The 25,903-nt window shown below is 36.5% G+C and overlaps 1 protein-coding gene across 2 annotated transcripts in view; it reads left to right on the forward strand.

The window, feature by feature from the left end:
• LOC113042410 (disco-interacting protein 2 homolog C) overlaps positions 1-25,903 on the forward strand; it is a 45,127-nt gene that overhangs the window by 17,020 nt on the left and 2,204 nt on the right. Inside the window, exons 10-33 of one of the 2 annotated variants that reach the window (XM_026201268.1) lie at positions 274-383; positions 1,525-1,627; positions 1,741-1,805; positions 1,885-1,978; positions 2,637-2,756; positions 3,898-4,012; positions 5,546-5,685; positions 5,792-5,928; positions 6,247-6,455; positions 7,602-7,716; positions 8,181-8,382; positions 8,500-8,600; positions 11,065-11,145; positions 12,027-12,150; positions 12,629-12,750; positions 12,831-12,942; positions 13,019-13,128; positions 13,580-13,710; positions 15,979-16,147; positions 17,470-17,640; positions 23,948-24,009; positions 25,398-25,455; positions 25,555-25,629; positions 25,719-25,893. In XM_026201268.1, the coding sequence (XP_026057053.1) occupies positions 274-383; positions 1,525-1,627; positions 1,741-1,805; positions 1,885-1,978; positions 2,637-2,756; positions 3,898-4,012; positions 5,546-5,685; positions 5,792-5,928; positions 6,247-6,455; positions 7,602-7,716; positions 8,181-8,382; positions 8,500-8,600; positions 11,065-11,145; positions 12,027-12,150; positions 12,629-12,750; positions 12,831-12,942; positions 13,019-13,128; positions 13,580-13,710; positions 15,979-16,147; positions 17,470-17,640; positions 23,948-24,009; positions 25,398-25,455; positions 25,555-25,629; positions 25,719-25,893 (2,901 nt within the window). Of the gene's footprint in view, positions 1-273; positions 384-1,524; positions 1,628-1,740; positions 1,806-1,884; positions 1,979-2,636; positions 2,757-3,897; positions 4,013-5,545; positions 5,686-5,791; positions 5,929-6,246; positions 6,456-7,601; positions 7,717-8,180; positions 8,383-8,499; positions 8,610-11,064; positions 11,146-12,026; positions 12,151-12,628; positions 12,751-12,830; positions 12,943-13,018; positions 13,129-13,579; positions 13,711-15,978; positions 16,148-17,469; positions 17,641-23,947; positions 24,010-25,397; positions 25,456-25,554; positions 25,630-25,718; positions 25,894-25,903 lie in introns of both variants that reach the window. The other variant, XM_026201270.1, reaches the window with a different exon arrangement.

The raw sequence follows: 25,903 nt of genomic DNA on the forward strand, positions 1-25,903 counted from the left end.
AAACGTAGAGGTAATGAGTCTGATATTGTTGTAATGATTAAGAAGTCTTGAGAGGATAGTCATTTAGCCCGAGACGGACTTACTCTCATCCCGATGTAAATCAAGTCATTAAACCAGTCACACTAATCACTCATACGCTATCGTTCTTTTGTATGATAATCACCACTTATAATGATAATGATAGTCATGGTTGAATCATCAAGCTGCATGAATATTAATACAATTGTATGAATATTCATGTTTTCTCTCTGTTTGGTCCCACCCACTCATCAGGATGGCCAAAGCTGCTATGGTTCGTCACAGAATCCAAACACCTTTCCAAGCCGCCACGTGATTGGTTCCCTCACATCAAAGATGCAAATAACGACACCGCCTACATAGAGGTGAGCTAACCCATGGAATTATGACCGTTATGGAAATATCAGTTTATTCAAATCGTTTTACCGGTCGTACATACAAATGTTCTCCTGAAATTGAAACCATCCGTCTGGGTTTGTTGTCCATGTGCTGCACCCCACAAGCCACTTTAATAGTTTTATGATATCTGATTGGTAGATATTGAATGTCTCGAGCCCCAGAAATCAATATTTCCTATCAGCATGCCAGGCACAGCTGCTTCCATTAGAGAGACACTGGATAATGGATGATAAATGATTAATGTTTGTTTAATTGTGAAGCGGGACTCTTGTAGGAGATGCTGGTTGATGGAGTGGGCCTGGCTTCATGTTATTGAACCAGTTCTGAGTGAGCTGTCTCAATGTTCTTCACCAGATCCCAGAAATCTGAGAGTCTGTGTAAAGTGGCCGGGTGTCAGATGTCCAGTGTTGGCCTGATGTTTACTTTCCTTTCTACTGTACTCCTTTTCAGTACAGAATGAAGAACATGTTCAAAAGAAAATATATTGCAAAAATGATCATGAAATGAATGCACATTTTCCTCTGAAATGTCATTCTCATTACTGTAAAGCTCATAAAAGCTCTTTTTTAATTGTATTTATGGAGTATGAAAAAAGTATAGTAAAGAAAATATATTATTCATTAAAACATATTTTCTACCATATTAAAATTATTTAAAAGCAAAAAAGCTAATTGTTATATTGGTAATATATATATATATATATATATATATATATATATATATAAACATATTATTATTAAAGTTATAGATTATTTGGAAAATCAGATTTTCCCCAGTTTTTTTTTTCCCCAGTTTAAATTTTTTTTAAAGCAAAATAACTCTTTTTTGATTATTTAATATGAATATGAAATATATATATTAATCAAAAAAGAGCTATTTTGCTTTATATATATATATATATATATCTATATTTTGTCATACTTTATGCAAAATATAATTTCTTATTTTCGTATTTTATTTTAAGGTAAAATATGCCCTGGACATGGCCAGCAATTTTGACATGCATCCCTACAGTAGTGCGTTAACCGTCATGCAAATCAAGGGATTTGTTGTGTTGATGTTTGCGTTAATGATTGACGTTTATGACACTCTTGTGTTGATTTCCAGTATAAGACCTGTAAGGATGGGAGTGTTTTGGGTGTTACAGTGACCCGGATCGCACTTCTTACACACTGCCAGGCCCTGACACAGTCTTGTGGATACACAGAGGGTGAGTCCACAACACACACACACCACATTATCCCCCTAGGTCAGTCCATTGTCCTTAAATCTCCCTTCTCAGACAGTCATATAGTAAATCTGTATTCTCTCTTTGTCTTTCAGCTGAAATCATAGTGAATGTATTGGACTTTAAAAAGGATGTGGGTTTGTGGCACGGCATCCTAACTGTAAGTAAAAAAAAAAGGTAAACATAAGATCATATGTTCCACATTCAGTGTGTTAATATCTCACTTCCTGTTTCCCCAGAGTGTCATGAACATGATGCATGTAATCAGCATCCCATACTCCCTGATGAAGGTCAACCCTCTGTCCTGGATCCAAAAAGTGTGTCAATACAAAGGTGTGTCGGGCAGTGTTTACAATAAATCTTTTTTGCACCAAATCACATATGATTAAACATATAATATTCCCAAATAATTTTTTGCATAAAAACTAGTCCAGTTACTATTTTATTTTTGTATTTTGACTAAACGACTTCATATTTCAAAATCATATTTGTTTAAATAATAGTTGTTTTTTTTGTCATCATCAAGAAAATCAACCTAGCTTCCCAATAACAAGTAACATAAAATTAAATATTTCTAACAAAATACTAACCAAAAATATATAATGAAATATAATTAAATATTAACTATATAATATTAATGACAACTAATGTGCTACAGTGTTTTCTCTTTTTGAAATCCACCTGTATGCGTTGTTTTGCTTTAAAATCTCTTTTTGTGCTTAAAATTTAAACTTGATGTAAACAGACTTTGATTCTTGATCTTACTGGTAATTTATAACTATAAACAAGGCAAATTTCTGAATAAATCATTTGTAAATCCTCGCTGAGACCCTTTACTTCATGATAGTTTATGAAAGATTTACTTAGAAATACGTTCTGCTCATGTTTCATGAATTAATGATATATAAGGGACAGTGTCGTTTGAGATGATTTGGATGTGTCCAGTATGGCCATCCTTGTGATATTTCTAGTTCTGTGTGTTTGTGTGCAGCTAAAGTAGCTTGTGTCAAGTCAAGGGATATGCACTGGGCTCTGGTCGCTCACCGAGATCAGAGAGATGTCAACCTGAGCTCCCTGCGCATGTTGGTGGTGGCCGATGGATCCAACCCATGTGAGTTCAGCTAGTGTTTTACCTCCTCATTTCCCCTTTCTTTCCTCTCACACCTGTGTGTTTCTTAAAATGTTCTTCTGACAGGAAACAAGCTGAGGGTTAAACTGCTATTTACACACCGAGCAACCTGGCAAACAAGCTAAAAGCATCATTCCTAAGTGTCTAAATGTGTATACACTCATATTTGGCCTTTGGGATTATAACTCACAGAAGAGATGATGCCCAGAAGCCATTTCCTTACATATACAGATACATAGTACAAATGGACACACTAAAGGACAAAACATTCCTTCTGCTGTCTATTTCATTCAAATGCCAATGTAAATGGCAGTATGATACAGTTAATGTGTTTCTGATGGAATATTCAGGAAGCAAAAGGGGTCGTATGAGGGGAAACAGGATTTTTCTTGGTCTTTTGAGATAAAGATATTGATGTAGCTGAACATTTACAATGCAAGCATCTCTATCGAGTCCAAGAACATCATATTTGAATCCAAAAGAAAATAGGAAGATGCTTCAGAAGACTTTTGGAAGACACCTACATATCGACTGATGATATTTTATTTATCAGTAGCTCACTGAAAAACATCATTAATGCAATGCATAATAAATAGATATTATATATTTTTAAATAATTTACATGAAATCACAGTAATAATATTTGTTGTACTGGATTGTAAATACAAATATATTTTCATTACTGTAATGACAATGAAATCTTTAATTTCTTAAATGTATATATTTATCATGATAATGTTTTAGAGAAAGTTGTATATAATTGTAATAAAATTAATGTCATGATGCAGTACATTTAACTGTCACGTAAATAGACTTGATTTTCTTTATTATTTTATCATTTCCTTTTTTATTTTGTTTTTAGAGATAAATATGACATTAGAATACACAGATTTATATATTCAAATGTATTCTGTTATGTGGCCCATCTAAATGTTTAAAGAAAGCTCAAACTAGCAAAAGTAGTCTTCAAGACAAGAATAAAATTTAAATGTTAAAAATGGATACAATATGGCCCCCTTAAACTGGATTTTTTTTAGTTAACTGTAACTTGAATTAGAATACGTCTAAAGGTGAGAACTGGCTTCACATTATTGTCTGTAACGCTCTCTCTCGTTCTCTGCAGGGTCCATCTCATCATGTGACGCGTTCCTCAATGTCTTCCAGAGTAAAGGTCTGCGGCCAGAGGTCATCTGTCCATGTGCCAGCTCAGCTGAAGCCCTCACCGTGGCCATCAGGAGGTGGGAGGAGTGCTGACACATTGACCAATAACTTCAACTCATATTCATAAACTCTCACTTTTCCATCCAGAACACTTAGATCTTTCTGTCCTGCTTTTACCAGTTTCATAAGCCCCTAAAAAATTGGGAAATAATGACAGAAATATGGACACAAACCATTTTTCTGTTGGTCAGATAGACAGATTGAAGTTGATGGTTCATCGAGAGAGCTTTTCCGAAGCCTGTGTATGTCTTCAATGCAATTTTCCAAAACCATATACAAGAAAATGATGTTTTTTTAGGCTGCCTCCGTAATTACAGCCCTGAATAGTCCTGACATCTTTGCTTTGTGACCGAATCGAACTGGTGACAGAACACAGAGCATATGGTTTTCATTCCACAGGATTAACTCCATCGCGGAACGTTTTTACAGACCTTCTCTCTGTCACGACAAATTTGAGGATGAGAACACAAAAGTGAAATGAATTGAAAGCTAATAAAAAAGCCTGGTGTCACAGATGAAAACATCTCTGTCTAGTGAGGTCAAGTTGATACGTAACTCCGCTGTTTCTGTCATCAAAGATGTTACATCATCATCATTTGTGGATTTACAGAGCAAACTAATCGTAACCTAATTTTTCACCCTTCGCACACATTTGCTTTGGGTCATGTGGTTCACAGAATATTTCCCGCTCTGGTAATAATTTCTTTCCTCGTTATATCTCATTCTCATTTCAGCTTTAGATGGTCCAACATTTCTGCACTTCTGCTCTGTTCCAAAACTTAATGAGCTGCCTACCCAGACAGCATTTAAAGCGTCAAACAGTATGTACACACACCGACACGATGGCTGTTAGAAAAAACATTATGCCACCTTCTAAGATACCTCATTTTTTGAAAAAGAATTGCATTGTGCAATCACCCAATATGCTTTGCTGGAATGTTCAGCTATAAATATACATTCGGCATTGTTAAACAAGAAAAAATAAAATGGTCAGTCAAACACTGTTGTGATTTCCACATCAGTTTATTTGTAATGTTCCTTAAAAAGCAGTTCCCTATGCAGTGTGCAGTCAGCCAGGCAGCACACTAGTTTTGGAACAGAGCTATTATTTCCAGCATACTTCATCGGCACACCCTGTTTTATGTATTTCGCTCAAATGAAGCCTGCTGTACCTTGCCAGAATCTCTGTTAGCTCAGACGGGTGTCTTTTAGAGGACATTATGTGTGGGTGGGGCTTAGTGCTGTCCATCTGATCTGGCTGCACCAATCATCTTCAATCATCAGAACTACTTGGACCAATCAGCTTCTTTCTAAGGCTTACATTGCATTAAAGTCAATGTGAGGACATTACATGGACATTAGAGGATATTACAGGATGTGTGGGCAGGGCTTAGTCTTATCTATCAGATAAAGTTGGACCAATCAGCTTCTTCTTCATCAAAACTAGTTGGACTGATGAGCTTCTTCTTCTTCAGGTTTACGTTGCATAGGAGTCACTGTAAAATAATTTCATATATTGCTGTAATCTGGTATTTTATTTCACATTTCAGGCCTACGGATGACAGTAACCAGCCGCCGGGTCGAGGAGTGCTGTCTATGCAGGGTCTGAGCTACGGTGTCATCAGAGTGGACTCAGAAGAGCGTCTCTCCGTACTCACCGTACAGGATGTGGGCACTGTGATGCCAGGAGGTACTCATATCTACATGCTTGAATGGTTCCGAGAACCCCTCAAATGTGGCTTTATACATATACATATAAAGTACGTAATGTGTTTATTGATGTTGTGTATGTGCAGCTCTGATGTGTGTGGTCAAACCAGAGGGAGTTCCTCAGCTGTGCCGAACAGATGAGATCGGAGAGCTGTGTGTGTGTTCCATCGCCACGGGAATGTCATATTATGGGCTCTCGGGCATGACAAAAAACACCTTTGAGGTTTGTGTCCTATCAGAGCGAGATCGATTTGGCTGTAGTTAGTTGGATTCTCCTACCCAGAATCCCCAGACCTCTGCTCGAACAGATGCTAAAGTGCTCCGATCAAAGTCTTTTCCTTGGCTTGTTTGTTCAATTGCTTTGAAATAATGAGTAGGGCATTTTCTCTAGGCCAATTGACACAGAGTCTGATATCTGAAGACCGATTTGACCTAAAGTAAAGCAGTGGAGATAGTGAGATTAAGTTTCTAAAAAATCTATTCACAAATGTGAGATAAAGTATAGTTGTATCTTAAACTTTGGCTTTTGTTTTGCTGTCAGGTCTTCCCCATGACCAGTTCTGGGGCTCCTATCAGCGAGTACCCCTTCACTCGCACAGGGCTGCTGGGCTTCATAGGCCCGGGTGGGCTAGTGTTTGTATCTGGAAAGATGGATGGGCTGATGGTGGTGAGCGGACGGAGACACAACGCTGATGATATCGTCGCAACAGCGCTGGCAGTGGAGCCCATGAAGTTTGTGTACAGGGGCAGGTGAGAACACAACAGAAGCAAACAAACAAACAAAGCATATTCTTTTTTTGTCATCAAAGAACGGGTGATATATATAGCACATGAGCTTGTTTGCTGTGGACATGCAGAGTGCAAATTAAATGGATTCAACACCTGCTGAGGCGGCAGGAGCGAGAGCGTGTACCCTGTGTGTTGTGGAAGAGATGTTCTGTTTCGGTTGCCTGTGTGAAATTACCTCGGGTTTTGTTTACCAGTTTTCTTAGAGCTTTATACAGTGTGCTAAACCACAGTGTTACAGTAATCATCTAATGTAGCTCTGCAGGGTTTTTATCACTAACTAAAACTATAAAAACACTTTCATTATTTGAAATAAAATTAATTTTAACTGAAATAAAATTAATTTTATATAAAAAAATACTCTTATTTTATTTCAGCTTGTTGCAGAGGCCACATTTCTTTTTTTCGTTTAGTTTAAATTAAAATACTAAAATAGTACTAAAGTACTAAACTTAAAAAACTAAAACAAACAAACAAAAAAATACTATATAAACAAAAAAAATTTAAGAAAACGAAAAGCTCAATACAATTATAAAGTCTTAAAAATGCTTAAAATTCAAATTGAAAACAAACAGAAAAAGTAAATATAAAAATAAATATCTAATTCAAAACTTTAATGATGAATTGGTGTCACTAAAATACCACTGTAGCACACTGTAGTTTATTTATTTGAACGAATGCAATGTAAAAAAAAAATGCAAATAGTAAATTTTCATTATAATAAATGAAATTTAGTATTACAGTTTTATAATACATATACTTTTTTACATATTTTATTGACATTTTAAAATCTTTTTAATCTTAAAAGAATTATAAGTGTGTGTGTGTGTGTGTGTGTGTGTGTGTGTGTGTATGTATGTATACTGTATGTTAATAATCATGAATGTTATTGTTATAATTCAAAATATTATTATGGTTAATTAATAATATGTAATTATTAACTATAGCAGTTACTATAATAATTATTGTTAAATTATTCATTATGATAATAATAATGTTCAGTATATCGTAGCCACTAACATGAGCAGTTCATGATCTGAGATGTTTCGTGTGTTGGTCTGGAACTGGATTTCCAGGCTCTGAATCTCTTTTCTGCATCTCTATCTTCAGGATAGCTGTGTTTTCTGTGACGGTCCTTCATGACGAGAGAATTGTGGTCGTAGCCGAGCAGCGGCCAGACTCCACAGAGGAGGACAGCTTCCAGTGGATGAGTCGTGTGCTGCAGGTATTTGTCCTTGTTATACCCAGCCTTTTCCATCGATTCGGGCAGAGGCGACTCGCTATTCCCATCCAGTCTGCCAGGAGTCACCTAAATCGCTACATAACCCCGGTCACCATCCAAACTGAATTACAGATCTCTTGCTACTGCTGACCTGCGTACTTTCTGTCAGCACTTTACGAGTCTTTACCGGCATGCAAAAATAACAAGATGCACTCAGGCACGCAGGCTGGCCTTCATTTCCACACACCCAGACAGTTCCATTCCACTCTTTGTCGTAGGTCATTAATCTTGCAAATATGGCATTTTTTTCTTCCAGTTCCTGAATTCCCGTTTGGTAATTTGGTTCTCCCTGAGGCATCGGTAAAGGTCAGCGGCTGCATCAGATCTCAGCTGGCAGTCTCTTCTCGGCTCCTTGCGAAGTCTATTTATAAACCTCACCTGACAATCCAATACGTCTCTTTCTGCAGGCGATAGACAGCATCCACAACGTCGGGGTGTTTTGCTTGGCATTGGTGCCAGCTAACACCCTTCCCAAAACTCCTCTGGGAGGGATCCACCTGTCGGAGACCAAGCAGCTGTTTTTGGAAGGCTCCCTGCATCCCTGTAACGTCCTAATGTGCCCTCACACCTGCGTCACCAACCTGCCCAAACCCAGACAGAAACAGCCAGGTCTGTCCGTGGCAAGGTCACCTCGGATGTCGTACAAAATTAGAACTGTCAGAAAAGCTGTGTGTGTGTGTTGTGGACTGCTTGTTTGTGATGGTCATCCTCTGCTCGCTCCTTTAGAGATTGGCCCCGCCTCTGTGATGGTGGGAAACCTGGTCTCGGGGAAGAGGATCGCTCAGGCCAGTGGCAGAGATCTGGGCCAGATCGAAGACAATGATCAGGCAAGAAAGGTGTGTGTGTGGTAACATGGGGCCTCGATTTTCATCCATCATTCATTTTCCCTTCCCTCTTATTCATTCCTCACCTCCAGCAAACAGAGTCCAATCCAGCCAAGAATAGAGACAAAATATGAGCATATTTGTGTAAAGTACATTTAAATAACTGTTACTGAGAGATATAAGCTGCTTTAGGGGGTTTTATAATTGCTCTCAGAGGAGATGTAGCACACAGGTCCAATACTGAGAAAAAATGCCAGTGAATGAGAATATTTACAAGTGTATTTTTCTCTGTATTTTTAAAATAAATATATACAGCTATAGTTTTAGTTATATATTTATACATAAAATATTCTTTAAAATGATGTTGCATTATTATTTCAAGTATATATATATATATATATATATATATATATATATATATATATATATATATATATATATATATATATATATATATATATATATGATTATTAATATTATATATTCATCTAGTCCTAAAATATATATAATAAAAAGTAATAAAAATTAAAACAATGCATAAATGTGTGTGTGTGTGTGTGTGTGTGTGTGTGTGTGTGTGTATATATATATATATATATATATATATATATATATATATATATATATATATATATATATATATATATATATATATATATATATATAAAATCATATTTAATTCCACTGTAATGTATCTAAAACAAACTTCTTTTTTTTTTTACAAAAAAAAAATTTCTAGTCACAAAATGTAGATTGTCGTTTCTTTTCAAATACTTCTAAAAAGGGAGCAGTAATTTTCTTAATTTTGTTTATTTTCTTTTTTCTTGCTTAATTTTAAAAATAGTTGTTGGTTCCCTCTAGTCATTTTCTCAGCACAAAACATGAGATGATTCATTCTCCTGCAGCTGTCATAAAAGCGAGCAGACAGATTGTGATTTTCCTCCGTGTGTTTTCATTTTGGTGGCTTAATGTTATGAACGTTCCACATGTATTGCCACATGGATAATTTTAGGACTCTTAATTAAACCTCTGATAGTACATTTTCCAAGTTACTTGACTATGGGTGAGTCACAACAGATGTTTTTCTTTAGTAGCCGGTGTGGATTTGAATCTCTTGTGTCACTTACATCAGCGAGAGTCAGATAATCAATCTTACAATTCGACTTAAACATGCTGCAGTCCCTTATAAAGTTACCGACCAACTTATTACATGCCTTTGGCACCCACCGAGTGTTCATTTTGGATGCACTGTGTGGCACACAGTAATTGTCCCAACTACATTTGTGGTAGAAGAACAGACCCCTGACAGCTTGTCAGACCTCTTGCTCTCAGCCAGGGTCGTTTCATATCCGACCCCTACATAGAGCATTCTGGGAAAATGTTAAAACATTATGTCATCGAAACAGAACTTGACCTTTTTTTTTTGCTTCTAAAACGTTCCTTTTTTGCCTCTTGTAAGATAGGATTTTGCAGAATACGTAAAGAACTCCATTAGACTAATGATTGCACGCTGGGCTCTGTTTGGGAGGGATGGTTAGGTTGTTTTTTTGTGCTGTTAGTGTTGAGTTTGATGTCTTTGGTTTTGCTGTGCTGTCAGTCAACCATCTCAACACAACTCCAATCCATTACGCTGCCCTCTCAGGGTGAAAGATGGCAGCCATTATTCCGTCAGCATGTCTGCTGTGCACCACACCATAACTTAACACACACAGCTGTCGGCCGCACACACACAAGCCACATATGCTCACAGACATTCAAACAAACTTGCACAGACCCAAAAATGCACACATGCACACACAGTGCTGCAACAGTTGTTGGCTGCTGTCTCTTGCATGCCTTCCTCATCCTCTCTCATTCCTTCACACCCTTCTAGCCCTGCATGGGTATGCGCTGTCTGACACCGACAAATGTTACCTTCGCCATCTGCACTGCTTAAAGAAACACTTGACTATTTTCCATTTTTACACCTTCAAGCATGTGTTGTTGTTTTTTTTCCGTTGCTTCCATCCATTCATGCCTATGAAAATCGGGCCCGTTGAGTGAATGGAAATAGTTTTATTTCATTCTTCTAAGAGGAGGAATGCGATCCGATGTGAGACTAACTCTAGGAGATGAGGTAACACATGCCTGCATTCACTTCCAGCCTTCAGATAACACCAGCGCCGCTTGCTAATGACTTTAACAGGTCCTGCTAATTGCAAAAGAGCATCCTGTGTTTAACAGTTACTCTTTAAATGTCATGTTACTTTTATAATATTGCATTTGGCCAAACAATAGATTGAATCAGGCTTGTTTAACACCCACCTACTCGTATGCAAACAATTAAAACAAACTGTGTATTAACATTTTCTGATTCAACTTATGAATAAAGATATTGCACTTTGGGAATATTATATAATCTCCATTAAATACTTAAATATATCAGATTTTGTAATAATCATCTCGGACTTCCTTTTTCCACCCATAGTTCCTCTTCCTGTCTGAGGTGTTGCAGTGGAGAGCCCAGACCACTCCTGATCACGTGCTCTTCACCCTCCTCAGCTCAAGGGTATGATGTGTATTTTATATTATATATTTTCTTTTAAATATATTATTCGTTTAAATTTATTAATAAAATAGAAAATGTATATATGCATACATTAACGTTTAGAAGTTTGGAGGAGTAACTTTATTTTTGATTTATTTATTTAATTAAAAAAAAAAATATCTGCTTACCAAATCTGCATTTATTTGATGAAAAATAAAGTGAAAACTGAAATATTATGAAATATTATTACAGTTTAAAATAACAAAAGTTTGGGGTCAGCAAGTTTTAAGTAATTTTTTTTTTATTAAGTCTGTTCATGAAATCTGCATTTATTTGATTAAAAATTAAAACAGTCTTCTGCGTCACATGATCCTTCAGAAATCATTCTAATATGCTGATTTGATACTCAAGAAACATCTGTTATTATGGAATGCAGTCATGCTTATGATTGTTGTGAAAACTTAAATAAAATATTTCATAAATAGAAAGAACAACATATATACTGTATATATACATATACAATTTGTAAAATAATTATATATATATATATATATATATATATATATATATATATATTTATTGCATTAAGTATATATTAGATTTTTTATTTAACAAAACTACTTTTAATGAAAGAATACCACTAGTATTCTTTTCAAGTGTGGAAAAAAGGAATATCTTCGTTTGTTTCTGCACCGATTCTCCCCTCTAGCGAGCAGGGATTGGTTTCATAAATGATGTTGCCCTGGTTTTTCGAGGGATACATTTTTTTATATACTAAATATGCAGCCATTTATCATCGCAGGCTATTTTGAACACCACATGCCCTCCATAGAAAAGTTGTGATAACTCATCCTGAACTGAGAACTGTGAGGAAACTGACATGTCTATATGTGTGAACGCAGGGAACAGTCCTGAGCTCACTGACGTGTCTTCAGTTGCATAAGCGGGCGGAGAAGATAGCCGCCATGTTGATGGAGCGAGGCCACCTGCAGGACGGTGATCACGTTGCGCTGGTGTACCCGCCTGGTACGACACCATCAGCTACACTTCTACAACTCTAAATCTGTGATCAGTCCCACTAGATTCATATTCTTATGCCCGGGGGTCTCATATCATGTGACATCAGGTGAACCGTTAAACAGTTCAGTGCAGTAAATATGTCTAAGATTAGTCACCAGACATTTGACTTGGATATAATGGACAGAACTTATTTAAAGGGATAGTTCATCAGTCATTTACTGACCCTCAAGTTCTTCCAAACTATTATGAGTGTCTTTCTTCTGTTGAACACAAAAGAAAATATTTTGAAGGATTTTGGCAACCAAACAGTTGACGGTAGCCATTGACTTCCATAGTATTTTTCTGTCATACTGTGGAAGTCAATGGCTACCGTCAACTGTTAAGCTGTCTCTTTAAATGTACTTGATACTTGAGAGATCCAGTGAAATTAATGGATCATTCAAGACCAGTAAAGACCTCATATTTGCATTTTTTTTATTTACAGGAATCGATTTGATCGCTGCCTTTTACGGATGCTTGTATGCCGGCTGTGTACCGATTACAGTGCGACCCCCACACCCGCAGAACATCGCCACCACCCTGCCCACTGTGAAAATGATTGTGGAAGTGGGTGTTGAAATGAAGTCCTTCCTTATATCATTTGATACGTTCAAAAAATGGCCGCTAACGTATGAATTGGTGTTCAGGTGAGCCGATCGGCCTGTGTGATGACCTCACAGGTCATCTCCAAGCTCCTGAAGTCAAAGGAGGCGATTGCCGCAGTGGACATCAGGTCGTGGCCTCCTGTTCTGGACACAGGTGACAGTGGGTCAAAGATCAGATGGTTTCTTGATGTCTAAATGAACATTCATTTAATATCTTACATGTTTTCCAGATGATCTGCCAAAGAAGAAGCCTCCTCAGCTCTACAAACCCTCCAATCCAGACACGCTGGCTTACTTGGACTTCAGCGTCTCCACTACCGGGATGCTTGCAGGAGTAAAGGTGAATGTTAATCATCCCTTGTTGTGTGTAATAAGAAACCCCTGCTCTTTGTTTCCCCAACACAAAAAAACAGGAAGGAACCGTTTAAAACCTTCTCAGTTAGCCGCTGGTGAGATCAGGTGTCTTTATGAATAGAGGAACTTTTCTTCTTTTATTGTTTAGAGATGAAAACCAGGTTTTGAACAGGCACTTGCTATTATGTCATAGGAGCCACGAGTGTTTGCGGAGACCACCCAGTATTGTGTAGCTCTTCTGTTCTCTCTATCCTATTCAACCCCATACACTTCTGTTTGCTAGCATTTCCATATAGCAGCCCACAAAATAACTCACAAGTCTTCATTGTCTCATTATGAATAAGTAAAGCACAGTTGTATGAAATGTTTTGGTTTTATTTAACTGCATTAATTATATGTGTATTTTAATTTCTTGTATTTTTTATGTGTCTTCTCAGATGTCCCACACAGCCACCAGTGCCTTTTGCCGCTCTATAAAGCTTCAGTGTGAGTTGTATCCCTCTCGTGAGGTGGCCATCTGCCTGGATCCGTACTGTGGCCTCGGCTTTGTCCTCTGGTGCCTCTGCAGGTGAGAGACGTCGCCTGATGCAATCACAGTCTTCCTAATAGAGCAGGTTAAAGGCCTGGACACATCAAACATGGAAAAACGATTCCAACGGGAAACAATGCATCTTTCTGAACTCATTCACATCGCATCTGCAGTTTTGTCGATTTGTCTTTTTTTCAAAGGAATGTTTAGGGTTCAATACAAGTCTAGGTCTGTTTCCTAAGAAAATTATTCCCATCCCTCTGTTTGTAAAAACAAGCAATAATTGTATTTACAGTTAGAATGAAAACTTGTGGGGTGAGCCATTGCACGAAATAAATGATCAAATATACAATTCTGTTTGGAATCAGTAAGATATGCTCACTCATCAAGGCTGTATTTATTTGATCAAAAATGCAGAAAATAATAAATTTTATTGCAATTTTTGGGGATTCTTTTATAAATAAAAAGGACAGAATTTATTCAAAATAGAAATCTTGTGTTATAATATACAGTATCGTTCAAAGGTTTGGGGACAGTAATTTTTAAATGGATAAAAAGTGATAGGAAAGACTTCTATTGTTAGATAAGACATTTCTATTTTATAAAAATGCTGTCCTTTTAGACATTTTATTCATCAAATAATCCTGAAAAAAGTATCACAGGTTCCAAAAAATATTAAGCAGCACAACTGTTTCCAATATTGATAATAAATCAGCATATTAGAATGATTTCTGAAGGATCATGTGACACTGAAAATTGGAATAATGGCTTAGGTAAATTTAGCTCTGCATCACAGAAATAAATTATAATTTTAAGTACCGTATTTTTCGGACTATAAGTCGCACCTGAGTATAAGTTGCATCAGTCCAAAAATACATCATGATGAGGAAAAAAACATATATAAGTCGCACTGGACTATAAGTCGCATTTATTTAGAACTATAAGTCGCAGGACCAGCCAAACTATGAAAAAAAGTGTGACTTATAGTCTGGAAAATAAAATACAAACTGTTATTTTCATTTGCAATAATATTTCACTAATATTTCACACTTGTTTCCTGTATTTTTTTAAAGTTACAGACTCTTTAAAAAAACTTAAAAACCTTACTGATCCCAAACTTTAGAACCACAGTGTACATTAATTTAAATAAATAAATTAAAATAAACTTTATTCATTTATTTACATATTTATTGAGAACCTTTACTTAAGTGCTTTACCTAAATGAAAATGTTAATAGTATAAAATGCAGAAAACATGGGATATTGTTTTATTTTAGTTTGCACTTCTGTTTCTGTTTTAATATATCTCTTTTAAATATCTTCCAACTAGACTTTAAACATGTAAAATTTATTTTACAAGACTTTTTATACATGAGGCTTTAAACACTATTCTCTCTGACTCACACAAATCCCAATATTTTTTCCACCTCTGCACAAACAATTTTGCACATTTTTGCAATGCACAGCATGCACACATGCACTTTATGTAGTCCTGTGTATAGTCTGTTTACAGTTCTTATTTATATATATATATATATATATATATATATATATATATATATATATATATATATATATATATATAATCTTCCTAGCTCTTATATAACCTTTACTTAGCCTATTTAATATAATTTAATTATGTCCAGTTTAGTTCTTTGCAGTTCTATGTTCTTAGTTTTTGTCTGTGTAGCACCTTGGTCCTGGAGAAACGCTGTCTCGTTTGACTGTATACTAACTGTATAGAGCTGGAATGACAATAAAGCTACTCTGACTCTGACTCTTGGCTGTCTAAAGTTATATGCAAATTTCACCGCTTATTTTTTTCCCAGGAGAATGAATATTGCTTCCACAAAACTACAAGTTCACTCAGTTATGAGTCGTTGATGTAATGAAGACCGTAATTAAAACTGAGCAACAGTTCAAAATATGGCCACAGATGCACTATTTTTTTAGTTGTTCGGATATATAACAAATCAATCATGCAGTTACAGTTCATCATTGAAGTATTTTATATTTCTCCAGCATTTAGTCGCATGAGTGAAACAAACGCTCTGCAGGCAGACGAGCTGCACAAGTATTGAACTGCTTCCTTGAAAAATCCTAGTTTTGTGCTGCGCTCACACAAATGTGTGTTTTTATGCTGTGCTGTGTCTCCTCTAGCGTAAAGTGTGTGCTCAGCTCCTGTCTCGCTTGACTGATGTGTTGTTCTCCCAGTGTGTCTTATTTGTCATGGTGGGCAGGTTCCTCCGCTCTTGTGTTGTGTGTTGGTAACGTTGTGTTTTCTTCTGTCTCTTCCCACTGGGTGAAGTGTGTATTCAGGGCATCAGTCCATCTTGATTCCCCCGTCCGAGCTGGAGGTGAACCCCGCTCTGTGGCTGCTGGCTGTCAGTCAGTTTCGGGTCAGAGACACGTTCTGTTCGTACTCCGTCATGGAGCTTTGCACCAAGGGGTTGGGCCTGCAGACAGAATCCCTCAAGGTACCAGATTCTCTCTAAAGTGTCAGTCATTCACTTCCTTTGCATCCCGAGGAAGCTCCGAAGCCATTTTTGGTTAGATTTCTTGTTATATTTGCAGCAGTGACAGAAGGTGATTGTTGGTGGTCTTGCGTGTGTGAGTGTTCTGTGTTCAGGAGGTGTGACTGTGTATAATTAACGTCTGTTCTGAGTTAGTGAAGGAAAGGCCGTCCGTGCCTCCTGGCGAGCCTGTCTTGTAAAATCTTGTTTTATTTACTCTGATTTAGTCATTGAGATTGCCATAGTTACTAACTGCAGTCTGGAGCCCAGTACAGTTTATTAACATCACAACGATCAATGAGGAGGAGAAATTAGACATTTTTTGCTTGGCATAATGAGGTAGAACTGTGAAAATGTTTTCTTTTACCCAGACTTAGATTTTTCAGCACCTTAAATGGAGCTTAAAGAAAAATATTATAATAAATATAATGTATAAACTGACTGTTTACTTTTAGTGCATCTAAAGAAAAATATTATATTATATTATATTATATTATATTATATTATATTATATTATATTATATTATATTATATTATATTATATTATATTATATATTTGTTATTTATTATGGTTATAATTGGAATTATATTATATAATATTATCTTCTTTAAATGGAGCTTAAAGAAAAACATTATAATATACATAGTGTATAAACTGATTTTTAGTTTTAGTAATATATAAAAAAAACACTTAAAAAATAAAATACATTCATATAAATATATATCAAATTTAATATTCATTTAATATATATTACTTTATTATTATTGATAAAAATAAGAATTATTATTGCTGTTGTACTGATGTATTGTTTTATCTTTTTTAAAATGTTGTTAATTAAATATTATTTATTTATTTTTAATAGCACTAATATGGAATTAAATTTGGTTCAGTAAAAATGAACCTCTTCTCTCGAGAGGTTTGTGTCAAAACACCAAACGAAAAACTGCGAAGCGTAAGCGAAATCTGTGGAAATGCACTCTGAATCCATGATTAGTGAAAACGAATCTTTGTAAAACATTAACAAAGAACGAAGCATATTTGAAAAGCCTGTTAAATTTGTGCGACTGAGCTCATTTTTTTTCATTTTCATTGTGTTTTTCTTCTTTTGTAATGTCATATTTTTGATAGTTTCTGAAAAAGTTATGTTCAGTTTTATAAAGTTTCATTCATTTTTATTGAAGCAAATGTAATTCAATAAACTAAATGTTTTAGTTACACTTGGCAAAATGTGAAGGTTGGTGACTCATTTGCTCTCTCTCTTGTCTTTCTTTGTCCTGTCCCTAAGTCCCGTGGACTTGACCTGTCCCGCGTGAGGACGTGTGTGGTGGTTGCTGAGGAGAGGCCCAGGATAGCCCTCACCCAGTCCTTCTCCAAGCTCTTTAAAGACCTGGGCCTGCACCCGCGAGCCGTCAGCACTTCCTTCGGATGTAGAGTGAACCTGGCCATCTGCCTGCAGGTTAGTGTGTGTGTGTGTGTGTCAGCAGTTAATCTAGTGCTGACCAGAAAACACGAGGCGGAGATTGGGCCATAATCCCAATCCCAGTGTTGTTTTAGCAAGCCGACTGCAGCCGGGATTATTGTTTAGATTAGCGAGAGGATTTTGCTGTGCTTTTAGTTTGCATTCTAAATTAGAGTAGTGCAGCATTATTGGATATCCTGAGGTTGTGGAGGTATAATCGGGTCAACGCTCAAGTAAACGTATATGTAGAACACATGTCAAAAATAGTACTTGTCAACTGATATGGGGTTTTCCAAAGCTGCTGAGCAGAGTGGCCAGTTGATGATGTAACGCTGGTATGTTATTCATATATTCATTCATTGCTATTTTACAGTATTTTTGATCAAATAAATGCAGCCTTGGTGAGCAAAAACATTAAAAAAAAACTACTGACCCCAAATATTTAAATAGTACTGTATATAATATAATAAAACAACATTATAATCAGTATTTCATGCCCATTCATTTACTATTTGGTAAGTACCTATGCATTAAGTGGGGTAATGTACAATCAGAAAACCTTTGTCATGAAATAAACCTTCTAAAACAAGATTCTGATATGAACTCTGAGAGAATTCTTTTCAGAATACGAGCAGTTATAACTTCCACCCACCTGCTGTCATGAAGAATTTTTGTTACCAGACAAAAAGCACCACACCACTCGGTCATACTACAGATGTTTCTATGGTTACATACTAGAGATATGAATTGTTTTACACCTAGGAGTCTAATGACCATTAAATCGTAAAGTACTCTGAACAACCTCACAGGCAAAAATGAGAAGCTTTGAGTTCAGCTAAAGTCAAAATGAAGAAAATCTTAGAATATTATTATATAATATATAATAACAGTTGTCGACATTTAAAGTGGAAAGCAAAAACTTTAATCAAAGTCAACCTAAATCCAAAATGTGTTCTTATCTTAGGACAATTTTTATTAACTTTTTAATCCATTTCAAATGTTGACAACAGTATAATCTTATTATAATATAAATTTAATCTAGATATAATCTCATTATAATACAAACCTGAATCCAAAACAGTTGGGACACTGTACACATTGTGAATAAAAACAATGCAATGATGTGGAAGTTTCAAATTTCAATATTTTATCCAGGATACAGCATAGATGACATATCAAATGTTTAAACTGAGAAGATGTAAAATTTTAAGAGAAAAATAAGTTGATTTTAAATTTCATTGCATCAACACATCTCAAAAAAGTTGCTCAACTGTCTTAGGTCTTCTTTGTCACATCTTCCTCTTTATGATGCCCCAAATGTTTTCTATGGGTGAAAGATCTGGACGCAGGCTGGCCATTTCAGTACTCGGATCCTTCTTCTACGCAGCTATAATGTTGTAATTGATGCAGTATGTTATTTGGCATTGTCATGTTGGAAAATGCAAGGTCTTCCCTGAAAGAGATGACATCTGGATTGGAGCATATGTTGTTCTAGAACGTGGATATACCTTTCAGCATTGATGGTGCCTTTCCAGATGTGTAAGCTGCCCATGCCACACGCACTCGTTTAACCCCAGGCCATCAGAGATGCAGGCTTCTGAACTGACCGGCTTAGTCCGAATGACATAGAGTCCCAGTTTTCCAAAAAGAAATCCACATTTTGATTTATCTGAATACAGAAAATTTTTCCACTTTGCCACAGTCCATTTTAAATGAGTCTTGGCCCAGAGAAAACGCCTGCATTTCTGGATCATGCTTAGATATGGCTTCTTTTTTGACCTAAAGAGTTTTAGCCGGCACAGTGGATTTTGTTCACCGACAATGTTTTCTGGAAGTATTCCTGAGCCCATTTTGTGATTTCCATTACAGTAGCATTCCTGTATGTGATGCAGTGCCGTCTAAGGGACCGAAGATCACAGGCATCCAGTATGGTTTTCTGGCCTTGACCCTTACGCACAGAGATTGTTCCAGATTCTCTGAATATTTGGATGAATATACACTGTAGATGATCACTTCAAACTCTTTGCAATTTTTCTCAGAGAAACTCCTTTTTGACATTGCTCCACTATTTTTCGCCTCAGCATTGGGGGAATTGGTGATCCTCTGCCCATCTTGACTTCTGAGAGACACTACAACTCTGAGAGGCTCTTTTTATACCCAATCATGTTGCTAATTGACCTAATAAGTTGAAAATTGGTCCTCCAGCTGTTCCTTATATGTACATTTAACTTTTCCGGCCTCCTATTGCTACCTGTCCCAACTTTTTAGGAATCTGTAGCTCTCGTGAAATCCAAAATGAGCCAATATTTAGCATGACATTCATCATGAGCATCAAAATGTCGCACTTTCAACAGTTGACATGGTATCTATATTCTATTGTGAATAAAATATAAGTTTATGAGATTTGTAAATTATTCCATTCCTTTTTTACTCACAATTTGTACAGTGTTCCAACTTTTTTGGAAAATGGGTTTGTATAAATATAATCGTGAATAAATAATTGTGAATATATAAGAAATTAATTAGTTAAAATTAAAGTTTGAATATATATAGATATATAATGTATATAAAACTGTAAATATTGTTTTGACATATAAGACTGTATGGGTCCCCAAAAATAATATCAATCAACAATATCCTCACTTATTATTTTGACACTCTGCATGTTGTTTTTGCTCTTTTGTCCCACATGGCTCTCCTTTCCTCCTTTTGTATTTCATACTTATTCCTTTTCTTTGTCACATCCATAAATCTTCCTCTTTCCTCACTCTCTCCCTCTCTCTCATCTGCTCACTGGCTGTTGTAGCCCCACAGACTCGGGAAGCTTGCGGATCAGGTAGGGAAGTCCAAACACTCCCCGCTCGATCTGGCACTGGGTGTGGAATGGGGTCTGACTTTAGCCTTTTTACCCCTCAGCTGCTGGGCTCTTGATCCTTGCGGTGTGTGGCTTTTGCTAATGTAGTGGAAGTGATCAGCTGGATCAGACCCAATCAGTGTGACTAATTTATCAGACTAATGGCTGACCTAATGAGCTGCTTTCCTGGACTCAGTTTTGAACAGGAAAGATGCCCTCGGTTTGATCTTACCTCAGAGCAGTGAGATCCAACCCTCCCCGTGTGAGATTGCGGCTCACCTGGACTTAACTCCGGGGATAAGAGTTGCGTGTTACTGTGCAGCTGCAGTCATTAGTAGTGTTCCCGTAGTGTAGAGCTCTATAATCACGGCCATTAGGTGAAATTGTGCTTCCCCTCCCTCGTCCGCAACATTGTTTTACCGTGACATCACAAACACAAGGGGCTTTGTTCGGAACAGGAGTGCCTACACATGAAATATCACAGACTCCAGCACTGTGTGAGTCAGTGATCTGAAATGCGTCTCTAAGGACCTTGTCTTGTCGACGGAGCCGATTGTTGTACTTCAGAAACAGGGAGACCTCTGCTGGCCTTTTTATGTTTGTGAACTACATACAATAAAGTGCTGGCGGAAACCCTGAAAACAAGCATTTTTTATCACTTCAGGATTCATCGTTCAAGTCGATGGTTAAAATGCCTGAAATTAGGTCTGCGGTTTACACAAGCCCAAGATATTTTCTCATTTTGTTATTTTATGAGATAAAATACATAAACAAATTGCAGCTTTTTACAACTTTTGACGTTTGTCTTGAAAAAGGCAGTTGCTACGAAGTAGATTGTCTGGGGCATTAAAGGGATAGTTCACTAAATAAAGTCGTTCGCTTATATTCTCATAGCTTCATAACATTACGGTTGAACCACTGATGTCACATGAACTAGTTTAAAGATGTCCTTGCTACCTTTCCGGGCGTTGAAAGGGTCAGTTGTGTTGCTGTATATGCAAGGTTAGAAAGCTCTCAGATTTAACCTGTTAACTGTCACCCGTCCCCTCTGTGGGATGCCTACATTTACTTCACTATATTACGATTAAATCTAATCTAATCTTGATAAACTATATATCGGTGCAAAGGTTTCAGACTCCCCAGATATATATTTTACCAATGTTTTTTTGTTAAAAATTCAGTAGGAAAAGTAATAGATTGATTTATGAAAAGAGTGCACCCTCAAAAATCTACATTATAACAGGGGTTCTGACCTTTGTTAAAAAAAAGACTTATTCGTTCCCTTTTTCTCAACAACATTTTAGAAATCATCAGAAGTTATATATCAACTGAAAACTTAAAATCTCAAAATTCATCCTTTAAAACCCATTTTAAAATCAGACATTGCATTAACATGAAAATGGTTAATCATTATCATGTTACAAAATGTTTTCATTCATGAATGATACAAATTTTACTTTGGATCGTGCATTATAAAGTCTATGTTCAAAAATGTGAGCGACAGTTAAGGGTTAATCAAAATTTTATTGGAATTTTGGAATATTGGAATTTGTGTTCCGAAGACGAACGAAGGTCTTACGAGTTCGTAATAACATGAGGGTGAGAAATTAATGATTTGTAGTTTAACTATCTCTTTAAACGTCTTCACACCAAGAAAGTGATTTACTGAATAGGTGAAATTGCACACTTTCAAGCTATTCTAATTCAACATTTAAGGGAAACTTTTTAAATAAAGAGAAGCTTTTGTTGTGACCATTGTGTAGTTTGTTTATAGCCTACATTTAGCGTTTTACTTCTGGTGAATGTCTTTAGGCTTCAAAATTCATAAGTCGTGTTCATTTGTGAAGATTATCATGATGAACAAAACAAGTAAGAATCAAACATTTTTTGGTCACAAAGCTTATTTTCTACAAGAATACAAAATCCAATGGACAAATCCTTTTGGGGTTTTGTCGAGGGAACCAGGGTGATACTAACGTCTGTGTCGGCCTACCAAAATCCATCATCGCTGCAGCACTCAATTCTAGATGTTTTTTCTTTCTGATGGAGTTGAGGCATCTGAGTGCCTCATAATGAGCAGTCATTGCAAGTTCAGTAATGATCAGTCATGAAAAATAATTGTGTTCATTTGATCAAAATGATGAGTGTTCATTTGTAGATTGTACTCAAAGGCAGCAGTTGTTTGTATTTTTGTCTGTTCATTTCTCAGTTGTATTATTCCATAAAGGCCATTTCACATGAGTCATGTCGACGGTCCTCAAATGCAGCAAACTCTCACAGTTTCTCTCGCATAGTGATGCGCAGTTCAAACGCTGTGACGTTGGTCTTGTTTGCTGCTGACCTTGCAAAGTGTCGACAATGATTACTGGACAGTTCACCTAACATAAGGAGAATCCAAATGGAAATCTAATCCTGTATATCAAGCAATTTTATAACATTCTGAAAGTGATTTATGAGCAAAAAAGACATGCATGTAGCTGGTCTCTAACTTAATAAATGAGATTGACCATTTAAATCTAACCATGTCATGGCAGCAAATTAAAAAGTCTGATATCTATTATCATGCATTTATTGTGCCTTTAGGACCAGAAATTGGACCCCACTCCCCCCCCCCCCCCCCCCCCCAAAAAAAAAACAAAACAGAAAAATTATTACGCAGACTGTTGCCTCCAATTATAAATTATATTTGGTAACTTTATAATTTTCATTTCCAACATTTTCAGCATTTAATATAAAATTAGATAGTAGATCAACTCGTTGCAGTCAGACCAGCCAAATGTTCGAGGTGCATAGTGAACCTGCTGTTTAGAAGTGCTGTGGTCAGTTTTTATGCCATCTAGTGGTTCAGAAGAAAAACTTGAGTTTTTTACCCCAATAATATAAAGGCAGAAATGCCCAAATTTGGCTGTCCATGACACTATCTGCGGCACTTTTCATGTGTAGGTCAAAGCAGCATAGAAAGAGCCTTAAGAAGTTTCTAAAGCAGCCGGTAAACACTCTGCCGTCCACCCAGTGGCGAAAGATCTTCAATACTGGGGCACTTTCAACACAAGCAAACATTCAGTCGGCTTTCATCTGCGGCCGTCTTTTTCTCTGCTTCTCAAACACCCACACATTTGTCATCCAGGCTTCATAAACAATTCCTATTTTCCGTTCTGCTCTCTAAAACGCCTCCATTCAAGGCATCATTTATAACCGTGTGCCTTTCAGCGTGATGGTTTAAATTTGAGGTCATTTCTTTCTCGGTTTGCTGCTTGTCTCACCTTTGTTTCCCTTCAAACTCCTTTTTCACCATTTTCAGTCTGTGATCTCTAGACTCTGCTACTAACTAGTTAACAGCTGAAGTTGTTTGACTCAGAGGAAATTGACCGGTTCTTCCCCTCCCCTGGAGAAGTCCCTCCAGTATTAGAGAGTATCTCCTGATTAATGGCTTCATGATGTGCGTTTCAGGGGACATCAGGACCAGACCCGACTACTGTGTACGTGGACATGAGAGCTCTCCGACATGACAGGTGAGAGATTTATTAATGACAGACTTCACTCAGAAATCAAAGTGGACAACTATGCAAAATAATAATAATAGTAATAATAATGAGTCCAGTGAGCTATGGTATAATTTTTCATATAATAGCAAATTAGGCTTACTTTTTTGTCTTTATGTTATTGTGTTGCATAATGTAAAACTGCCCGACATTTTTTTTATGATCTTTTTTGTTTTATTTATGTTCATTAAGCATATAAAGAAAATAATCAAATTAGAGGACGTACCTTTCATTTTAAAGTATTTAATTCACTGAATTTCCCAAAAATTTGAAATACTGCATAGTTATGAAGTATAAACAATGTAGTTGTTGAAAATACATTATTATGTATTTACTTGTTGAATTCATTCATATTTCATATTTCTATTTATTTTGTTGAATTTATTCGTTACATGTAGCTTATTTGTTGAATTTCCATCAAATACACTGAGAAATAATAAGTGTGATATATAGGTAACGTTTCTAAAATGAAGTATTAAAAATATTATGCTGTGAATATTTACTTAAATTCAACAACATATCTTTTTAAACCCTAACCTTAATTAATGTTAATTGTGTAAAACTTTCAAGTTTTTAAATTTTTACTTTTCAAAAGGTTTTTTTCGATAGAATGCAATAACCACAAATAAAGTTGTGATTGTAATAATATGGGATTTAGTAAATCTGTTACTTTATTTAAAATCTTATGTTAATTTAATTAAGTAGATATTAGATAAAGCCTACTTTGTAAAATCTTTTAATTCTCACAATAATAATAAAATAAAATCTAAAAAATATTTTTTTTTTTACATGTTTTTCAAAAGACAGTACCGTATTTTTCGGGCTATAAGTCGCACCTGAGTATAAGTCGCATCAATCCAAAAATACGTCATGATGAGGAAAAAAACATATAAGTGTCACTGGACTATAAGTCGCATTTATTTAGAATCAAGAACCAAGAGAAAACATTACCGTCTACAGCCACGAGAGGGCGCTCTATCTCTTCAATGTAGACTACAGGAGCAGTGAGCAGCATAGAGCCCCCTCTCCTGGCTCTAGACGTTAATGTTTTCTCGGTTCATTTCTCTTGGTTCATGTCAAATTAATTTTGATAAGTCGCACCTGATTATAAGTCGCAGGACCAGCCAAACTATGAAAAAACGTGCGACTTATAGTCCGGAAAATACAGTAGTTAAAAAAAATTGGTGCTTGCAAATTGTTGTGATTGCTGTATACCTGCACATTTGTTTTGTACTGTATGCATATACGTATTTCTCTAGTCATGTTCACTCTGAAATTGAATTTGTTTTTGAACATGTCATTAGTCGTGTCCACCCTTGTGTGCTGATAATTGATCAAGTGTGCTTGTTTTTCCTCAGAGTGCGGCTGGTCGAGCGAGGCTCCCCACACAGTCTCCCTCTCATGGAGTCTGGGAAGGTACCTGCAGGCCACTTCACAACAGTTTTAGTTCGACTCCATCTGGCTGTGTGTTTTGAAATGATTACATTACTGAATCTCAGTTTCATCCTCTACCAGATTTTACCCGGAGTTCGAATCATCATCGCCAATCCTGAAACCAAGGGCCCGCTGGGAGACTCCCATCTAGGGGAGGTGAGTTCGTATCGCAGGTAAAGATCAAGTCGAAATCATCTGTGGCTCTTTATGACTTAATGTGTTCCTGGTCTGTTATGTGTCTCTAGATCTGGGTCCACTGCACCCATAACGGCAGCGGTTACTTCACGGTGTACGGTGATGAGGCCCTGCAGTCTGATCACTTCAACTCACGCTTGAGCTTCGGGGACACACAGACCGTATGGGCACGTACCGGCTACCTGGGCTTCCTCCGCAGGACCGAGCTCACAGATGCAAGTGGAGGTGATTAAGC

This window comes from Carassius auratus, chromosome 24 (genome assembly GCF_003368295.1).
Source record: "Carassius auratus strain Wakin chromosome 24, ASM336829v1, whole genome shotgun sequence".
In the NCBI taxonomy this organism is placed as follows: domain Eukaryota; kingdom Metazoa; phylum Chordata; class Actinopteri; order Cypriniformes; family Cyprinidae; genus Carassius; species Carassius auratus.